This window comes from Marmota monax, unplaced genomic scaffold, assembly GCF_021218885.2.
Source record: "Marmota monax isolate L192 unplaced genomic scaffold, Marmota_monax_Labrador192_F-V1.1 WCK01_AAM20220418_F8-fsc00028, whole genome shotgun sequence".
NCBI lineage: Eukaryota > Metazoa > Chordata > Mammalia > Rodentia > Sciuridae > Marmota > Marmota monax.
This window is the reverse complement of record NW_026694779.1, coordinates 16,491,966-16,511,053: the sequence shown is the minus strand read 5'-3', so window position 1 is coordinate 16,511,053 and position 19,088 is coordinate 16,491,966. Positions and strand designations below refer to the sequence as shown.

The 19,088-nt window shown below is 51.5% G+C and overlaps 1 protein-coding gene and 1 pseudogene across 6 annotated transcripts in view; one reads left to right on the top strand and one right to left on the bottom strand.

Annotated features, from left to right (window-relative positions):
• The window catches only part of Frmd4b (FERM domain containing 4B), a 190,663-nt gene that overhangs the window by 125,063 nt on the left and 46,512 nt on the right, over window positions 1–19,088 (top strand). For all 6 annotated transcript variants that reach the window (XM_046425713.2, XM_046425710.2, XM_046425709.2 and 3 more), the window contains 2 exons: window positions 13,858–13,914; window positions 14,792–14,814. In XM_046425713.2, the coding sequence (XP_046281669.1) occupies window positions 13,858–13,914; window positions 14,792–14,814 (80 nt within the window). The remainder of the gene's footprint in view (window positions 1–13,857; window positions 13,915–14,791; window positions 14,815–19,088) is intronic.
• LOC124079889 (small nucleolar RNA SNORA2/SNORA34 family) lies at window positions 6,962–7,086 on the bottom strand (annotated as a pseudogene).

Here is a 19,088-nt window from a genome sequence, read left to right as displayed (position 1 = left end):
GGCGAAGGGTTGCTGAGTGGGTGACCCCGTGAGTGGTGAGGAGTGGACGCCCAGATGGAGGGCGGCGTGGAGCCAGCAGAACTAGGGCTGGGGAGGGGCTCCCTGGGAGAGCGCTCGCCTCGCATGCTCGGGGCCCGGGCTCCGTCCCCAGCACCACACACTCACACGCACACAAAACCCAACAAGACAGAGTCAGAGAAACTCAGCGCCTCCGCCTCCCCTGCTCCACATCGTAGACAGCCCCCGTAACTGCAGGAGGCTGTGTGATGTGGGGAGTCTGCACTCTGCACCCGGGGAGCCTGGGTCCAACAAGTCACCTGACCCCAACCTGGATGTCATCACGTTAAGCTTCACCCACCATGAGGAGGGGACGGTGGCACTGCCTACCTCCATGGATGAGTTAACGCATGTGCAAAGGTGTAGAACAGTGTCTGGCACCGTTATTGTGCTATTGTTACTACTGCAGTCCCCCTTTATGCACAGGGGAGGTTTCAGCACCCCAATAGATGCCTGTAAGCAAGGACAGTACCAGCCTTATATACCCCATGTTTTCTCCTATACGTACAAAACTGAGATCAAGTTCAGTTTATCAATTAGGCACAATAAGAGATTAACAATACTAGTGAATGATGAAATAGTACAATTATAAAATGTGCTGTAATGAAAGTCATGTGACCGTGATATGTATGTGTGTCTATCTCTTTCTCTTCCGATCCGATACCAGAAGCCACTACTAAGTAAACACTGGTGGGTAGCCTATACAGCATGGATACACTGGACAAGAATGACTCATGCCCAGAGTCTACATGAGATTTCATCACGTTGCTCAGAACGGCCCACAGTTTAAAACATGTGAACTATTTCAGGGATTTTCCATTTAACATTTTTGGACTATGATTGATCCCAGGTGCCTGAAACCATGGATAGGGAGCCCTCAGGTGAGAGGAAATGACCCTTAACAGACGTGTCCACCCTAGCTCACCTCTGCAGCGTCTCCCCACACTCGCCCTGTGCTCCCTCCAAAATGACCTGGTGTGCCAGGCTGGCTCCGCGTCTTGAACCTGCTTGTCCCTTGCCGAGAGTCCAGCTCTGCTCTCTGTCCTTGTCCCCTGCTGAGGGTCTCCCAGCCCCTTCTTTTCCTTCTCGCACACCTCCACTCATCCCACCCCTTACGCAATTCTGTCCTTTCTCTGCCTCCCACCACCCTTTCCTGCAGGGGCCAGACCTCCCTGCACCCAGAGCACCCTTTGAATACGTCCAGCTCCTCCCGCTGTGTTGGGTCAATCCTTCAAGCGCCTGCATTGACCTTGTGTTTTGTTTCAATACATTTTAATTGACACATAGTAATTGTTCATATTTACGGGTACAGTGTGACATTTCAGTACGTGCATGCCGTGTGTGATGACCAGACCAGGTTAAGTGCTCAGCTGTCACCAAAGCCACTTCTGTGTGCTGGGGACACTTGACATCCTCCCTACTAGTCATTTTCAAATATTCTGTTAATTGTCCTCAGCCGTGGTCATCATACTGTGTGAGGGCAGTTGAGGTCATTCCCGATGCCCACCTGCCCTCCTGGACCCACTCACATCTCTCTCCGTGCCCGCCACTCTTCTGGGCTCTGGTGACCGCCGTTCTGCTCTCGACTTCATTAATTTTTGACGCTAGGGTTCGTCTTTATCTCCCCTGAGCTGGCCCAGAGCCTGGCACACATGATAGGCCGTCCGTGAATACCGGTCAAGAGATACATGGTTTCCACTAGCAACGAAATGGATCGGAGTTTGCAAGATGGGCTTGCAAAAAGATCAAGCCAAACTGAAAACCAATTTTGAGTAACCACCATCAAAATTAGTCATTTTCAGCTTTCGGTCTTATTTTGTTTTCACTGCCTAAGACGGAACGGCTGTTTCTAAACTCAATTTTCCAGAATTGAGGTTGTACTTGTAACCTTGAAATTTAATATACCTATCAGATTACCCTGTTAGCGCTGCGTGATCCGATTGCCAAGCACAGGAAGGTCCCCGCCCTCCCTCCGCGCTTCTTTTAGGAACGTTTTGGAGACATTTAGGAAAATCACTGAAAACTCAGCTGCAAGGATAGGCTGACACCCTTCTCAGCGCTAAGATTGAAACTTTTCTTAGAATTCCAAGGAAATAAGCCATCGACTTTTTTTTTTAATTTTTTTAATTTTTTATTGTTGGTTGTTCAAAACATTACAAGCCATCGACTTTTGATTGCCTCTGGGATGGGGGGCACTGGGCATGTACCCAGGGGATCCCGCTAATCTTGAATTCTCATTTTAGACAGGTCTTCTAAAAGGCTCTCCCACTCCAGCCATCCAGCCAAATGTAACCGGCTTGCTTTCCCCCTTCTTTTAAGAGCTAAAATGAGCACATAGATAGCCACCGGCAGGGGCAGGGGAGATGCAGAAATGAATCAACCAAAAGTCAGTAGCCAGCTCCTGACGAATCAAAATGTGCTGCTTCACAAACTAGAGAGACATCTGGTAATCGGCTACAGTTCCAGATACCTGTTCACAGCGAAGGGACTTTCTTTTCTTTTTTGGTACTAGGGATTGAACCCAGGATGATTATCCCCTGAGCCACATCCCCAGCCTATTTTATATTTATTTAGAGACAGATTCTCACTGAGTTTCTTAGCGCTTTACTGATGCTGAGGCTGGCTTTGAACTTGAGATCCTCCTGCCTCAGCCCCCCAGGCTGCTAGGATTACAGCATGCACCACAGCGCCCGGCACTAAGAGACTTTCTTAAAGTTCACACTCACGGTGGGCGCAGTGACTGTCCATTTTTATAGTGCTTGAAGGTAGAGGACTTAGCTCAACTCAACCTAAAAGAACATGAAGCTAACAGCACAATGGTGCATACTAGTGAGTCCATCGACCCCGGAGGCTGAGGTAGGAGGATCCCAAGTTCAAGGTGAACTTCAGCAACTTGGCAAGACCCTGTCTCAAAATAATAGAGCTGGGGAGGGGCTGGGATTGTGGCTCAGCGATAGAGCACTTGCCTAGTGTGTGCAGGGCCCTGGGTTCGGTCCTCAGTACCACATAAAAATAAATAAAACAAAGGTATTGTGTACAATTATGACTAAAAACTTTTTAAAAATTAAAAAAAAAAAACAAAACTGGGGATATAACTCCCGGATAAAATGCCCCTGGGTTCAATTGCTAGTACTGGAAAACACACACACACATACACAGAACATGAAGCAAATTCCTCTGTCACGGTTCCTCACTCTCAGCAGCATATCTATGGCTCTGTTTTGGAGTCATTCCATGTATCTCAGCAAACATAGCTGCACTAAAATATGCTCAGCCCATCTCATAACCTGGCTGAGCCCTAGCGTGTGAGATTTGAGAGTGTTTACACGTGTGCTCATGTGTGTGTATTTTAATCCTCAGCGTATTTCAAGATTCAGAAATAATTTTAAGAATCAGTAGCAGAAATAGCATTCTGCAGGCTGTGAGTTTTTGTGCAGATGTGTGAACCGGCCTTCTCGTAATACGCCGTCGTCCCAAGACCAGCGTTTGCGAGACCAAGTCACTGCGCTAAAGCGCAGAGCGAATTTGAAGGCCCGCCAGGCCCCGAGGAACAAAGCGTCTCACTCTGTGTTTAAGAGGGCTGCTGAACGCTTTGCAGTGAGTGTTTCGCCTGCCCTGGGTCGTGTGGTCTTCCCTGTGTACTTTCCTCACATTGAGATGGTATGTTTGAATGGCAGACACCTGCTAGATGCCACCGCGTGCCCTCGTGGGAACTGAAGCTTGCCCCGTGGTGGCTTTTAAGGCACGCCGTCCTCAGTCCCATGTCCTCAGAGCCTGGGCACCTCTGCTGTGGCCTGGCCTCTGCCCCATCCCTCCCCGCCCCCCAGAGGGTGCAGGGAAACAGAATCGTTCCTCTTTTCACTGATTAAAGACTGAAGCCCAGCAGCAAAAAAAAAAAAAAAAAACCCACAGTGACCTAAAGGAAGACAAGGAGACTGCCCTCCAGCTGTCGCCAGCCAGAGTGGATTTGCCAGGAATGAATTCTTTGTTCACTGGTCTGTCTCCAGCACCAGGAGACGCGTAAATATTTGCTGAACGCATTGAGAAGGGCTTCTGCATCTCCAGACCTGAATTTCTAAGCAGCGTGGTTGAATATGAAGTATCCTGAGATACTGGAGCCGGTGCTCATATTGCGGGGACACCACTATCTCAGAAATGAGCTCTAAGAATTGTGTCAGAGCTCAGTTGGGGCCAGAAATACAGTCATATAAAAATGCTAGGATGCATACTTGAAAGGAGAGAGGAGGAGGCAGATGGCCCATTCAGATGAAAATATAAAATCCTTCGGTCTTGGAACTTGGATTATCGACGGATGAAAGAGTCTGTAGGATATTCTAGAATTATTTTAGAAGTCAAGTTTTCTTTTGTACCTTTTCTGCTTTTGAAACTCTGAGGTTAATATCTCTGAGGACATATTTTGTATTTTGAAAGAAACATGGCCAAGAAACTTCCAAAACCCGACTTACCGTCACCCACTCTGCCCCGTCCATCCGTCCGTCTGTTCCCTGCCCATCTGTCACCCGTTTTTCCAAGCCCGACTGGAAGCAGGCGTCCTTTTCCTATCCACGGTGCTCCCCGTGGAAGACATTTGAAGGGCTGTCTTTGTATTTTTCAAAAAGAAGAAATTAAAGTCCAGACTTCCGTGTCATAATCAACCAGGCCTAAGAGACTCTGGGGATCCTGTGCAATGGGAATTGGTCAGAAAGGAGCTAAGGAGTCGTTTCAGGTGCCCGTTGAACAGGCCAAAATGGTACCCGTCACATCTACGAAGGACACTCTTGGCTAGGAAGAAGTCAGCAGTCCATGGGTGGTGGGCACTGGCCAAGACTGTGCCCTCACTGGGGAGACAGACAGCAGAGGAGGGGACGGGAGCCCCAGCTGCCCATTCACAGGTGGAGGACTTGCCTGCCCTAAGCTCGGCCTCCATGCCCACGTGGCAGAATGAGAACGTCACCTCTACATGGGCCTGTCCCGGGGGCTCCGTGAGTGATAATGTGTTCTCAGAACAGATCTAAGCACTAATCAAGGGTCTCTTGTTTTTGTTGCTATTGACACTATTTCCCCAAGTCCCCAGAGGACGGTTATAAAATGTGCTCTTCTGATAGAAAACCCCACCACGAGGGTGATGTAAAGACCGCTGCAGAAACAAGAAATAATGGTAGGAAGCCCCAATCAGAGGTGGACGTCAGTCCTGAATTAAAGGACCCTGTGTGTCTACACGCCAGACACAGGCATGGACGCCCTGCGGGCCCCGAGGCCGAGACCCAATGCCAGCACTCTGACCACAGCTGGCTTTGCCCAGATCCGTCCTTTCTCCCTCTCATCGCGCCTGGTTACCTCGTAAGCACCTTGCACTTTGTCTTTCATGACTGGTTCTCCAGCAGAACCCTCTGATCCCCGTGAATGGTGCAGGGTGGGTTGGCAATGGGAGCCCATCGTCACAGCCTGCCGCGCCTGCCATCTAGCCGTCTGGGCTGGGCACCGAGCTGAGATCGGGCTTCTGGGTGTGGCTTGATCATGGCTGTCATCACCAGCGTAGGCATCAGACGTGGGTGCCCGGGCACCTTGGTGCTTTTTAGCAGGCCTGGCCTATTTAGGCTCCTGCGTCTCTGCATGGGTGAGACGTGGCTGCAGACCATAGCTCCTCTGTTTCCAGGGGAGCCTCATAAATGTCCATGCCCTGGCTTTGGAAAGGGCCAGCACAGGGGGTTATCATGAGGGTCCAGTCTCTGGCAGGGTGGCGGAGCCTGTCTCTGACATTTGACCGCGTGAGTTTCTTTCTCCCTGGGTTTACGGGGAAGGAGGGAGCTTCCTGGCAGGAGTGGAGGAAAAGAGGACTGGCCGGCCCCCGGGGGACCTGCAGCACCTCCTGGTAGGGTGTCGTCATCAAAGGCTTAGCTAAGCTGGGCACGGTGGCCACGCCCGTCACCCCAGTGCCTCGGGAGGCTGAGGCAGGAGAATCACAAGTTTGAGGCCAGCCTGGGCAACTTAGAGAGACCCATCTCCAAATAAAATATAAACAGGGCTGAGGGTGGAGCTCAGTGGTAGAGCAGCCCTGGGTTCCGTTCCCAGTACTGAAGGAAAAGAGAAAAAAGGCTTAGTTTCTTTAAAAGGTATATAGAGATCAAGTCATTTAAAAATTAGCAGCCTCTGAGGTGTCAGGCACTCCGTAGGCGCAGGGCGAGTGGCCCTGGGTGACACGTGTGGTTCCGAGCTCCCGAGGCTGGGCGGTGGTCGACGGCTGTGTCTGGGTGGTGTGCACCCTTATCTGCATGCTGATAGCTCCTGCTTGAATAGCTTTTGTGGTCTTCCCCTTCGCTGACCTGGGGTCCAGTCCAGGGTCTCGGGTTGCATTTAGCCGACACGACTTTCAGGGACGGGGGAGTCCTCCCTTGGCCCTCACTGCACAGGTGTGTTGAAGAGTCTGGGCCAAAGGCCTGGCAGAAGGAGAGAGGGGCTGCCAGTCTGTGGAGTGTGCTCTGGTGTTGTGCGGGGTGCGTCTCGGGGCCACCTGGGACCCTGGTGGAGAACAAAGCCCCACCCCACCCTGTCCTGTCCCCCTCCTGTGAGCTCAGCCTCTGTCCCCTCCAGGTGGTTCTGCACCAGGTTTGAGAATCATGGATCAAACCATGTCCTGGCCCCGGGGCTGCCTCTGTGCGTGGGTGTCCTCGGGGGGCCAGGAGGCATGCGTGGGGTCAGCTGGGCAGCAGGACTTCCCTTCACAGCAGACCCTGGTTCCTTTCCTCCCCACCCCTCAGTCATTCTTTTGGTTGAAAAACTTAAAGCAACCTTCTTTGGTAATAGATTTAAGAGCAGCATGATTCCAAGTGGGGGATCCAGAGACAAGCACTGTATGGATGACTGTGGAATCCGCGCATTCCACCATATCTACTGCTCATGACCCCGATGCTTCTCTCTAAAGAATTGACCATTGGGTTTCCAAGGTTCTGAAATGGGCAACTGGCCACAGAAAGACATTTCTGCAGGCTTTTGCTTAAAACCCACAACTTCAGCTTTGCTCTGGGCCAATCTGTTCCCTCTTATGGAGCAGGTGCGTGGAGTGGACTCGGAGGCCAACCCACCATCCCCTTTCCCGGCCGTCTTGGGCCCGAACATCTTGGCCCCTGAAGGTGACCTGGCCAAGCATGGTACTTGCCTGATTCCACCACCTTCAACATTTTTTTAAGGAAATAAATAACTTTCCTTTCTCCTCCATCCCCAACCTTTAAAAAAATTGTTCAGTGATCAGCATGAACTCGTGGGTTCATTCTTATCTGACGTTTTATAATCGATTCCTGTCGTTCAATTTTTTTTCCTCCTTCCCAATTTCCTGGGGGGGTGCATGACAGTCGTATAGAGTGATGGGACCTGTTGTTCCATTTTTGTGCGTGCACTCGGTACAGCCATGCAGCCCTCCCCTCTCATCCCCCTCCCCCACCCCACCCCACTCCTTCCTTCTACTGGTTTTGATTCTCTGCTCCCACCCAGGCCAGTGGGGGCCCCTTTAAGTGGAGGCTGTGCCAGTGGCTCGTCCCTGTCACTTTTGAGCACCTCCTTATTTTGTGACCAACAAGACAAGTCCCGGCTCTCCTTTGGTGCCATAGATTTGGAATCAGCCTTTTTTTCCTTTGGGGGAGGATGGTCTCTAGAGACGAACATGCAATTTCTTTTTAAATTAGTTGGCACTGCATCCCAGGAGCAAAGCTCTGTGCCGTCTACCCACCCAAAAAATAAAAGTACCTTGCACACACGGAGCCTGAGCTAGACCTGGGCCAGGGTGGCCGCTCGTCCCTCGGTCTCGTTCCCACGCTGGTGTGTTCCTCGGTGCTGTTCTCCCACAGCCAAGCACCCATCCCCTGCTCCCAATTCCCTCTCCCTCTCCCTCTCCCTCTCAGGTCAAGTGTCTGAGAAGTGGTCTGGCCGGATGGTTTAGTATGTGGGGCTCCTCCTTTGAAACACACCCACCAAAACGCATGCATTTGTTTGTTTTTCTTGTAATACTGTTTGTTTTTCTGCAGAATCTTTTTTCTTTTTGTTCTCAAAAGGCTTGAGGTATGCATAGAAGGTATCAATTCTGTTACATTTGTATCCAGTGCAGCCCAAGACTCCCTGGCTTTCTGACACCTGATACCTTTTTGTGCACAATGTTTCAAGTTGGCATTTCCAGAGTTGCATTGTAAGCTCTCTATCCCTGTATCCTCAGGACTCAAAAGGCTGCAGGTTTGGGTTTTTTTCTTTTTACTTAGTATTGAAAATCAAGGCAAATCAACTGTATAGGGAATCAAAACCACAAGGAGCATTCCCTTTAAGAAAAGAAAGCTGTCAGCATCCACCAGCTGTATATTTTATTCCTCCTTCACTTGATATTCTACATGTTATCAAGCACCTCTGTGTGTCAGGCAGTGTCTCAGCCCTGGAGACCCAGCTGTGGCCAAAATGCCTCCAGATTCACACCCTCGTGACTCTTACCGAGTGGGCAGGGAACAGCAGGTGGAGCAGCAGACAATAAAGGAAAGGCATAAGTTGTATAACGTGTTGGACATAAGTAGAGGCACCAAACAGTGGTGCAGGTTGCTCACTGCCCAACTCCAAGCCCAGCGGTGCTAAGGATGGAGTTATCATTAAGTAAAAGGGAAGAAGGACCCAGTGCGATCAGGACTTCCAACTGTTTCTTAACCTCATATTGAAGTGAAATGTACGTAGTGAGGATTGCCGAGCATGCAGCTCATGGGGCTTTCAGAAGCAGAACAGCACGTCAGTGTAGCCAGTGTGGACCTCGAGGGAAAGACATCGTTGGCGCCTGGAAGCCCCTCGCATGTTCTCCTGCAGCCATTGACCCCCACTACCATGCCCCTCGCCAGCAGTTACCAGTGCTGGCAGACTCAGCCCCCCTGTGCCGGGAGTCACACCATATGTGTCTTTTCATGCCTGGCGTCTCGCTCAGGCTGCCGTGAGACTCTCCCTTCTGCTGTGCGAGGTCGCTGGGGAATGTTCACTTCACTGCCGCGTCCTGGCCCACGGTGCCACGTGCCCGTCTGTTCACCCAGCCCCGGGCATGTGGGTTGCTTGCAGAGTTTGCCTGTTTAGTGGCACTGCCACACAGGTCCTTGTGGACACTGGCACGCCTGTCTGGGAGGTCCACACCTAGGAGCAGGATTGCTGAGCCGTAGGCGCAGGTATGTTAAGTTCTGGTAGACCCCGCCAAAAAAGGTGGCCCCAAACCAACTTACAGTCCCCAACAGTGTCCCCAGCAGGGAGCACGGTTGACATGTGTTAAGGAAAACATCTCTGCCTAGCAGCGCCGTCAGACCCACCTCGTGCATTGCAAAGAACACCAGAATATTGTTTGGAGACAATTTTACCTTGTCCATGGAAAGTGAAAATGAACTAGCTGGGCATGGTGGTACACTCCTGGAGTAGCAGTGACTCTGGAGGCTGAGGCAGGAGGATCACAAGTTCAAGGCCAGCCTCAAAATAGGGAAAAAAAAAAAAATATATATATATATATATATATATATATATGAATATGACTGGGGATATGGCTCCGTGGAGGAATGCCCCTGTGTTCAATCCAAGTACAAGAAAGAAAAAGAAAATGGAAACAACTTATCTAACACTTATTCCACTGTTATCTTTAGTGAAGAAATTAAACGCAACGTCATATGCTAAAAATGATAATAATCCCACAGAATGAGAACAACAGATGAGTAATAGAGTAAAAAAGAGGCCCATTATCAAGGACGATATTTAAAGTTCTGAGTGTTCGTGCTGATGCAGGTGTCTGTGCTCTCTCCAGGTCTATGGTCTCCGTTAAGCACGTTCAACACAGGCATGCCGCGGTCCCAGTTACCCTATCTGGTTTGAAAACTTGACAAGATCATTCTAAAATTTATTTGAAAATAACTGAAAGGAATGTCAGATATCCATATGGAAAATCAAAGGACTTGTCCTATTAGATATTAAAATGAACAGTGAACAAATGTCATGGAATTACATGAAACTTGAGCCAAGTCGTCATCTGGAGAGAGACTGACAGCTCTACGTCAGAGTTTAGAGCGACCTCACAAGCAGTACCACAGAAAATAGCGCACATGACTTTGCCGGGCCCGGGGTGAGTGCCCTACACCTGTCACTGTGCAGTCCACCTTATCGCGTCCCATTCTGCACATGAGGGTCGAGCTCTAGAAAGACGGCCTGTCCCAAGGCCCCACAGCGTCCTCCGGTGCGGGAGTGGGTCCCCTGCAGATCTGACTTCAGAGGCCAGAGGAGACGAATCAAGGAGATGAGATTGAAGGACACATCTGTGTCCTTCATGGATTTTACTTCGGACGGCTGACATGGACGGGAAGCAGGCAGCGTTGGCCCTCGTAGCTGACGGGTGTGGCCGCAGGGCTGCAGGTGCGATGGGCATGGCCCAGCCTTCCCGGGGCTTAGTGGTCCCAGAGAACAGGAGGCCGTGAGGGAGGAGGCTTCTGTTGCCCAGGAAGGCCGCCTGGGGGGTGGCGGGCAGCTTCCCCTGTCAGGCCACATGCTCCTGCAGCAGAGTGACCTCAGGAAGGCTCAGTGCATGTCAGGCAGCTGTGTCCACTCACTCAGTGCACCCTTGTCCAGTTTGGCATTTCAACTAGACTCTTAACTGTCCCCACCCAGCAGTGGTAGAGCGTCCCTGGGCTCAAGCCCTAGTATTGGGGACAAAGAAAGACATGCTCAGAGAGCTGTCCCCAGCGCTGGTGGCTGAATCTGTGGTGCAGCTGGGCTGGCTGAGCGGCCAGAGCGGGTCTTGACGCGGTCTGGGCTCACCCTGGTGCATTCAGCTGGCCACATGACTCACCTCTCTGGGTCCCTTTGTCCACCATGACCGTCATGGAAACCCACTGAAGGATCTCGTTTCCCTTTGCTCCAAGGAGACGCTGCTCTCGGGTGTTAGCTTGCCCCGGGACCTATAAGGTTACCTCCGTCACCACGGCAGGAGGTGAAAGATCTCTCCCGTCCTGGCAGGTCTGCAGTACCAAGTGCTGTCACCCTCCAGGCCGGGACACCTCAGGAAGAGCGCTTTAAAGTCTTAGTTACATCGCACCCAACCAGGGCTGCCGAGGTCCACCCAAATTGCCTTCTTCTTGATGGTCGTGTTGTCCGGAGAACTCCAAGGACCAGTCAAGTGTCGCTGGCGATTGGTGTCAGGACTTGGAATGTGTGGCCTGGACGTCCAGACAGGGTTGTAACAGAGGGTGAGGCCAGGCTGAGGACCTCGAAGACTGGGGGGTTGACCAAACCACGCTTTCTCTTCTCTTCCCGGAACAAGGTCTGGAGAGACCACAGCCCTGCACACCCTCCCCCCCTGCACACCCTCCCCCCCTGCACGCCCTCGTCCCCCTGCCCACCCCACGTCCCCCTGCACCACGCTGCCCGGGCTTCCTGAGTAGGTGGGGAAGCCCCCACGAGCTGGGTATCCACCTCCCTCGCCTCTGGAGCTGTCTGAGCCTGGTACCTTCCACGTTTGGCTCCCTGTTTCAGCTTTAAATAGTTAACGACCCTTCCAAGGTGGACAGTGGTTTGGCAGCCTCAGAACTTCTTATCTGTCTGATGAGCTAGTTGGTGTCTAGACGGCTCCTCTAAGGCTCGGAGAAGGCCCAGGGGTCACAGGTGCAAAGCAGTGGGCAGTCCTTTTCAATTTATTGGATTCGTCTTCAGTTTTTTAACACCCCAACGATGCACTTTTTCTTCTCTCTAAGACATTCAGGCCGATGAGACCTGAGCTTTGGGTTCCAGCCTCGTTTTGAGTCTCCTTCTTAGCCGCCACCTTCTTCAGTCCTTGAACTGAAGGAATCTGACCTTTCTCCACTTTTATCTCGTCAGCATCCACCTCACCTGTTGGATCAGCCACTGCTTGTCTTTCACCAGACTAGAAAACCCGCTGTCTCTGGCTTGAAAGACAGAGGGCCACGGAGTCCTAGGATCAATCTCTCGATCGTCTGGCTTCTCTTTGATTTTATGATCTGTTTCTAGAGATTATAGGCGCACTTTGAATTCCAAGGCTGAGGCTCTGTCAGCTTTTGAAGCAAGAAAAAGAAGAACTTTGAAACACATCTCCTCCCTCCTGGCTTGGGAAGGCAGGCCTCCGGGTGGAGGGGGAAGTTCATTTGTTCTCATTTTGTAAACTAAGGGAAACTCGAGTAATGGCCACTCTTGTCGCTGTGGTGCCTGTGGGTTCTTGTTTGATTCAGTGGTTTTTATAGGAAGTTTCACTAGTTTGCTGGGTGGACATCCTCAGCACATCACTTGGGACCCTGAGCAAAGACCACCAACCTCTGCTCCCCCACCGCCGGATTATTCCCAGGGGTGACCTGGGGTCACTAGCGGCAATTCCCACTCAGATCCAACGGGTCGGGGGAAGGGAGCAAGAGAGCAAGGCCACACGGGGCCCCGGTTCCACGTTGCTGAGCACTACACATTTTCAATACCAAGTAAATCCGACTTAGGCAAAGAGGGGCCTGGGGGTGTGTGTGCATGTGTTAAATGTGTTTTTGTGCATGGGTTTGAAAGCCCACAAAACACCCTAAAGTGGGGATGGAACCCAGGGACCCCCTGCCACTGAACTACCTTTCTTACTTTTGGTTTTGAGTCAGGATCTCACTAAGTTGCGCAGACTGACCTTGAATCTTCAATCCTCCTGCCTTAGCTTCCTGAGTAGCTGGGATCACAGGGGTGCACCACCACCCCTGGCCAGAAAATACCTTTAAAACAGAAGTCCCTCTCTGCCAGTTCATTGCTGCAATCTTACGGGATGCGGTAATCGTATGCACGCATGTTGCAACATTTAAAGATACAGATAAAGGTAAATCTGCTATTCCTAGAGAAAACATTCTTTCACACTTAGATACTCCCAAGCTCCTGGGGTTGGGGTGGGGGGGACACTTGTTATCCATGGCCCAGAATTTCAGTCATCTTGGGGTTCATGAAATATGAAAAAATAAAAAAGATGGAGCCCGCCAGAGTGGCCACCCCGTCATCCCTGGCGCTGGGTGCGGTAGCCACACTTGTGACCCCAGTGACTCCGGAGGCCCAGGCACCAGGATCCCAGGTTCAAGGCCAATCTGAGCAATTTAGCAAGACCCTGTTTCAAAATCAAAAATAAATAAGAAAGATCTCGGGACATAGCTCAGTGGTAAAGCAACCAACCCCTGGATGAAGTCCTCAGTACCCTCAAAAATAAATAGAATAAAACGATGGGGAAAATGATAGAGTTCATCAAACTTCAGTATAATGCAACTGAATTTTAGTCTCCTCCGCCTTTGCTGTAGGTGATCTTTAAACATTTCCCTTTTACCCAGGATGGATCAAATTCAACTCACTAACGTGCCCCTGTCGCAGAACTGAGTTCATGCTTTAGTACTTTTGCGTTGTGTGCATATACTGAAATAATCATGCTGTGCTAGAAAGGGAGAAAACGCCCCTCAGGAGAACCCACCACAAACAACCTAGGAAAATCTGCAGAGCTGAAAAATAACTCTGCAGAGATTAAAAAAAAAACTATTCATTTACAAGTGGCGTGGATTTTCATCCTCAAAACCATTGTTTCTTCCCGATTAATGTTGTTACCCAAATTCCTTGCAGCTGGTAAAAACACAGGGAGGCTCCCCCTTCCCGCCAGTGTCCTGGCACCCCCGCCTGCTGGGGATGGTATGCTCCGCCTGGGGTCCCAGGCTGGAGGTGCTGAGCTATGACAGCCTCCCCAGCCGCACAGCACTTCCTCCACCTGGGGTGGCCTCTGCTCACTGATGCACCCTCTTGGACCCACAGGGGCAGATCGAAGTGGACAGCGAGACCATCTTCAAGTTAGCAGCCCTGGTTTTGCAGGTAAGAATGACGGCCGCCCCCTGCCAGCTGCGTGAACTGCCTGCAGCTCTGGAACTTTTGCACGGGGCCAGGGTCCAATGGCTTTTTAATCCGGTTAGTTTTTTGCTAATGAAAAAACGTGAGCTGGGCCTCGTGCATTAGAAGAGTTTGCATGAGCTGTGGTGTGGTTCTGTGCATCTCAACGAAAAATAAAGAGGAAGCCTCTCTGCTGGAAGAGCGTCAGGACCGTCGTAGTCCTGGAAGAGAGTTTTGAGTTGCTTGAACCTGGGAGGCAGCAGCTGTGGGAACAGCTGCGATTTCCATCTAAATTTGGTAACTTTTGTACATTTTCTTGTGGTCATGTAAAAGAGCCCTTTAATTCTTAAAGGCACCCGCCGAAAAGCAAAGGCCTGCTTACGGCTGGCTTTAAAAGTTCAGAGAAAACAAAGAGCACTCTCGTTGATTTACCTGTGCCTTGGCCGCGCGGAGACCTTAGGAAGGGAGAAATAACTGTGGGCTTCCTCCTAGGTACTTGTTCCTTCTGCTCAGAACGAGGGATTTCTCCTGGACCCTAGTGTCCTTCTCAGTGCCGCATTCTTTCTGGGGCCATGAGGAAAGGGTTCCGTGTGTACATTCTTCTACACGGGGGCTTTATGGAAAAATGACCAAGAGCAAATCACCCCAGTAGCTTAAAATACACACTGATGGGGGCTGGGGTTGAGGCTCCGCGGTAGAGCGCTTCCTAGCATACACGAGACCCTGGGTTCGATCCTCAGCACCACATTATAAATAAATAAGTAAATAAGTGAAATAGAGGTATTGTGTCCAACTACAACTAAAAAATGAATATTAAAAAAAATACACATTGATGGTTTCTGTTTTTTTTTCTTTTTTCCAGGAAGCCAAGGGAGACTACACCAGGTAAGGACCTCCCCTGCTCTTTCCCGGTGAACCAGCCCTCCGTGTACGTGTTATTTTAAATAACAATGGATGCCAAATCAAAAGCAGCCCGGAGGCCAGACGGGGCCCTCAGTCCCTCCTCCAACCGAGAGCCTTTCTTTTTGTGAATGAGTCTGACAGTGGAGGGTGAGTTTTAATGAGAAGCTCTCCAGATCTCTGTTTCCTGTCGTCCGTAAAAAGCCCCCGTAGCCTGTGCTGTGCTTTTCTTTTTTTGTTTTAATTTATAACGATCCTGTGTATCGCACGTACCCGAAGATCAAGTGCGTCAGCTGCTTGGTGAGGGGATTAATGGGGGCTTTCTTCTGCAGCTGCCCGGGGCCTTGCAGTCCGCTGACCTGACAGCTGTATTGTGTTCTGGTTGTAACCGCCTAACAGGCCAGGCTTCCCAGGGTTTGTGTGTGAGTCCCCTCCCTACCTGCCCTGCTCTGTCCCTCCTCCTGCAGTGTTGGAAGTCGGGTAGGAAGGGTGAAAGTGCAGGCAGGCCTCTGGTCCGAAGCAGCAGCACCTGGGCCAGTGGCCACTGAAAGCCTGGCCTCCCGGGGAGGTTAGTGTTCCACTCTGGTCAACTTTACCCAAGGATTATTTACAAATCACCTCCTACTCCTTCCCAGCTGAGCCTTGAATAATGTGCTCCTGAAGTCACTGAGAGCAATTCCAGGCAGGAGGATCCCAAGTCCGAGTCCAGCCTACAGCAATGTAGTAAGGCCCTGCCTCAAAATAAAATTCTAGAAGGGCCAGGTGTGTAGCCAAGTGGTAAAGTGTCCCCAAGTTAAGTCCCTGGTATCACCAAAGAAAGGAAAAAGAAAAGAAAGAAATTCTTTCAAAATAACCATGAAAATCAGACACCAATTTTCTTTAAAAGGGAAACCGAGCAGCTACTCTGTTTCAGGGAAGTGTTGCCTGAGGCTAGAGTTGGAAATAAAGTCCCTGAAGATCTGCCCAAAGAAAAAGAGGAAGGCAGACGGGAAGGAGCAGTCCCCCGTGGCCTGCCTGTCCCCGCGGGCTCTTCCCTGGGGGCAGCTTTCCCAGGAGTGTGTGGCCAACCCTCTAAGGACACTTTGGAGACTGGTGGGTCTGAAGGGGCCTTCGTAGGAGGGAGGGAGAAGGTGAGCTTCACACACTCCCTTGGGAAGATCCTTGACGGAGGCCGAGGAGGCAGAGGGGGCTGGGGACCCTCCCTGACTAATCTTAGAGGCTGGGGACCCTCCCTGACTAATCTTAGAGGCTGGGGACCCTCCCTGACTGGCCCAGGAGGCTGGGGACCCTCCCTGACTAATCTTAGAGGCTGGGGACCCTCCCTGACTGGCCCAGGAGGCTGGGGACCCTCCCTGACTAATCTTAGAGGCTGGGGACCCTCCCTGACTGGCCCAGGAGGCTGGGGACCCTCCCTGACTAATCTTAGAGGCTGGGGACCCTCCCTGACTGGCCCAGGAGGCTGGGGGACCCTCCCTGACTGATCCAGATTACGAGGTTCCCTCTTCAGACTGAGCCAGTTAATTGTGGCCAAGCCCAATCCATCTTCAGCGGGTTCTGGTCATTTGCTGAGGCCCTGAGGCTGAAGGAGTCTCAGACTCCTTTGAAGCTGTCCACAGAGCATGGAGCTGGGTCTTAGCAAATGAGCACATCACCCTGTCGGAGCCATTTATCCTTCCTGCGCCTCAGTCTCCTTGTCTGCAAATTGGGGTTAATCCAAATGGTGACTTTGTCCAGGTGCAGTGGCACACTCCTGAAATTGCAGTGACTCTGGAGGCTGAGGCAGGAGGATTGTAAACTTGAGGCCAGCCTGGGCAACTTAGTGAGGCCCTGTTTCAAAATAAAAATTTAAAAGACTGGGGATGTGCCTCAGGGGACGAGGACCCCTGGGTTTCATCTCCCCCCCCCACCCCCCCCCCACCCCCCCGTGCTGGGAAACAAACCCAAATATCGACTCGTGGGATGGTTTTAGGTTAGTGAGGTGGAAGAACTTTGTAAGTTACGAGTTGTTTCACAAACATGAGCTGCTGCCAATCAGGGTGAGAGACGTGATTTTGAAATGTGAATATTTGTCATTAGTCTTGCAATGGATCAGATCTTGGGCTCATTGCTGACACCTGCCTCCCCGCACCCCCCATCTCCTCCTGGCTTGAAGGGAGAAGTTGTATTTCTCCTCCAAATTTCTGTTATAAAAGTAATTTAAGAAAATGAGTCATTTTTTCCTTAAATAAGAGGATTGGACAAAATAGAATACGGTTGGTCAATGTGACATTGGTTAGAACAGAGACTTGAGGGGCCTGCCTCGTGCAGACCCCAGGCCTGCCACTCACCCCTGGGGACTCCTGAACAAGCTACCTGTCCCTCCGGGCCTCGGCTTCCTCTCTGTGAAGGGCACTTAGGGTACCCGCCCCGCAGCCTTGCCCTCAGGACTGTAAAGAGCTTAGAACAACCCCCACAGCTGTCCCCAGAGTGTCCCACGGGCTTGGTGGGCGGGATTTGCACTCACCTGGGTGTTACGTTGTGAGTTGCTGCCCACCTTTTGCTAATACAAAGGAGGCCGCCGGAACGGGTTTGTGTATTTGGGACCGGTCGCTCAGTGAGTTTTCTTAAGTTTCTCAGGTAGGAACCTGCAAACCCTTGAGGGAGCCTGAGGGCTGACCTGGAACGTGTGTGTCCTGAGGTCCTAAGTTAGACTCCTAGACCATTCACGGCTTTACCCAGTGAGCACCTCCCAACGCCTGAGGGGTGTGGGCGCCCACCTGGGCGGGGAGGGGGAGTCCGCCCGCCCGTGTGCAGGGCCTTCCTCCAGGGCTGCTCCATCCAGGTGTCCTTCCTGTTGGCCTGCATGTTGATAGCTGTGCTCTTAGTTTACAGCTCCACTGTGTCATCTTGTACAGGTGTAAACGCCACCAGAATATGTCCCCAAACACCTTCATAGGCAGAGGCAATGTGGTTTTTTTTATTCAAACAATGTTAGAAGCCAGGTACCTTGGTGGCCCATGCCTGTCACCCTAGTGACTTGGGAGGCTGAACCAGGAGGATCACAAGTTTCTCAGCAACTTAGCAAGGACATAAGCAACCTAGCGAGGCCCTGTCTCTAGATAAAATATAGAAAGGGCTGGGGAAGTGGCTCCGTGGTTAAGCGCCCCGGGTTCAATCCCCAGTGCCAAAAATAAATTAAATTAAAAGTGAGCTAAGACGGTGAATAAACCTCTGGTTCCTGAGGCAGCGCTGGTCTGCTCCTTGTGAACATTCCTCCTCCTCAGGTCTGGCGTTTCCCTGCCGTCTCCCCTGGACTATGTGCCGTGCTCTGAGTTCTAAGGGTTCCCCTGCTCGCCTGAGCTCACTCCTGTCCTTTGCCTCCGAGCCTGGCTCTCAGCCTGCCTTCTCTGGACCTGTGTGATCGTCTGTGTGTGCACCCCGAGAGCCTCCATTGCCCGGTGCTAATCTGTCCTCGTGACCTTGCTCCGAGCATGTCTACTGAACCAGGGGTGCTCTTCCACCGAGCTACGTCCCCGGCCCTTTTGATCGGATTTTGAAACATTCTCACTAAGTCGACCTCTACTTCGGGACCCTCCTGCTTCAGCCTCCCGAGTCACTGGGATGACAGGCCTGCACCACGCACGGCACCGGCCTAGCTGCCCTTCAAGGCCACAACCCTCTGCTCCTCTCCTGTTTTGCTTCCTGGGTGTTTCCTTCAGAGTATTTTAAGTCGACATCATCTTAACTAGGAGCCGTGGCCTCTCTGAGTCAGTTAACAGAGCGGAGCGAGGACCCTTCCGTCTTCTTTAAATAACTGACGTCTGGGTCTCCTAGTCAGCCCGGGCACTCCAGAGATAACAGGCTCCTCCGCTGACAGGAGGCAGGCAAACAGAGAATTCCTGAACGCTGACCGGGCAAGGAGGCCAGGACTTATCACCGAGCCGCAGCCGTGGAGAGTGGCCAAAGCCGGGGGGTTCTGTCTGCCTCGTTAAGGTCCTGGAAGTCCTCAATAACGGCTTCCTTGGGGTGCTTCTGTTTATAGGAGAAAGTGGTGGCCACGGGGTGGGTTACCATCGCCCTTCCAAGGGGAAGGAGACATTCCCAGTTTACAGCTGGGTCATAAAAAGGAGCAGGTCCCCTGGGACAGGACCCCTTGAGATGCTCTGGGAAGAGTTGAGGAAAACCAGTCAAAGCCTGGGAGGAGTCTGCCCCTGAGTCCTGACCCTCTGGAGCACGCACAGCTATAAAGTGTCATTATTCCCTTCTGGCTGCAGCTCCAG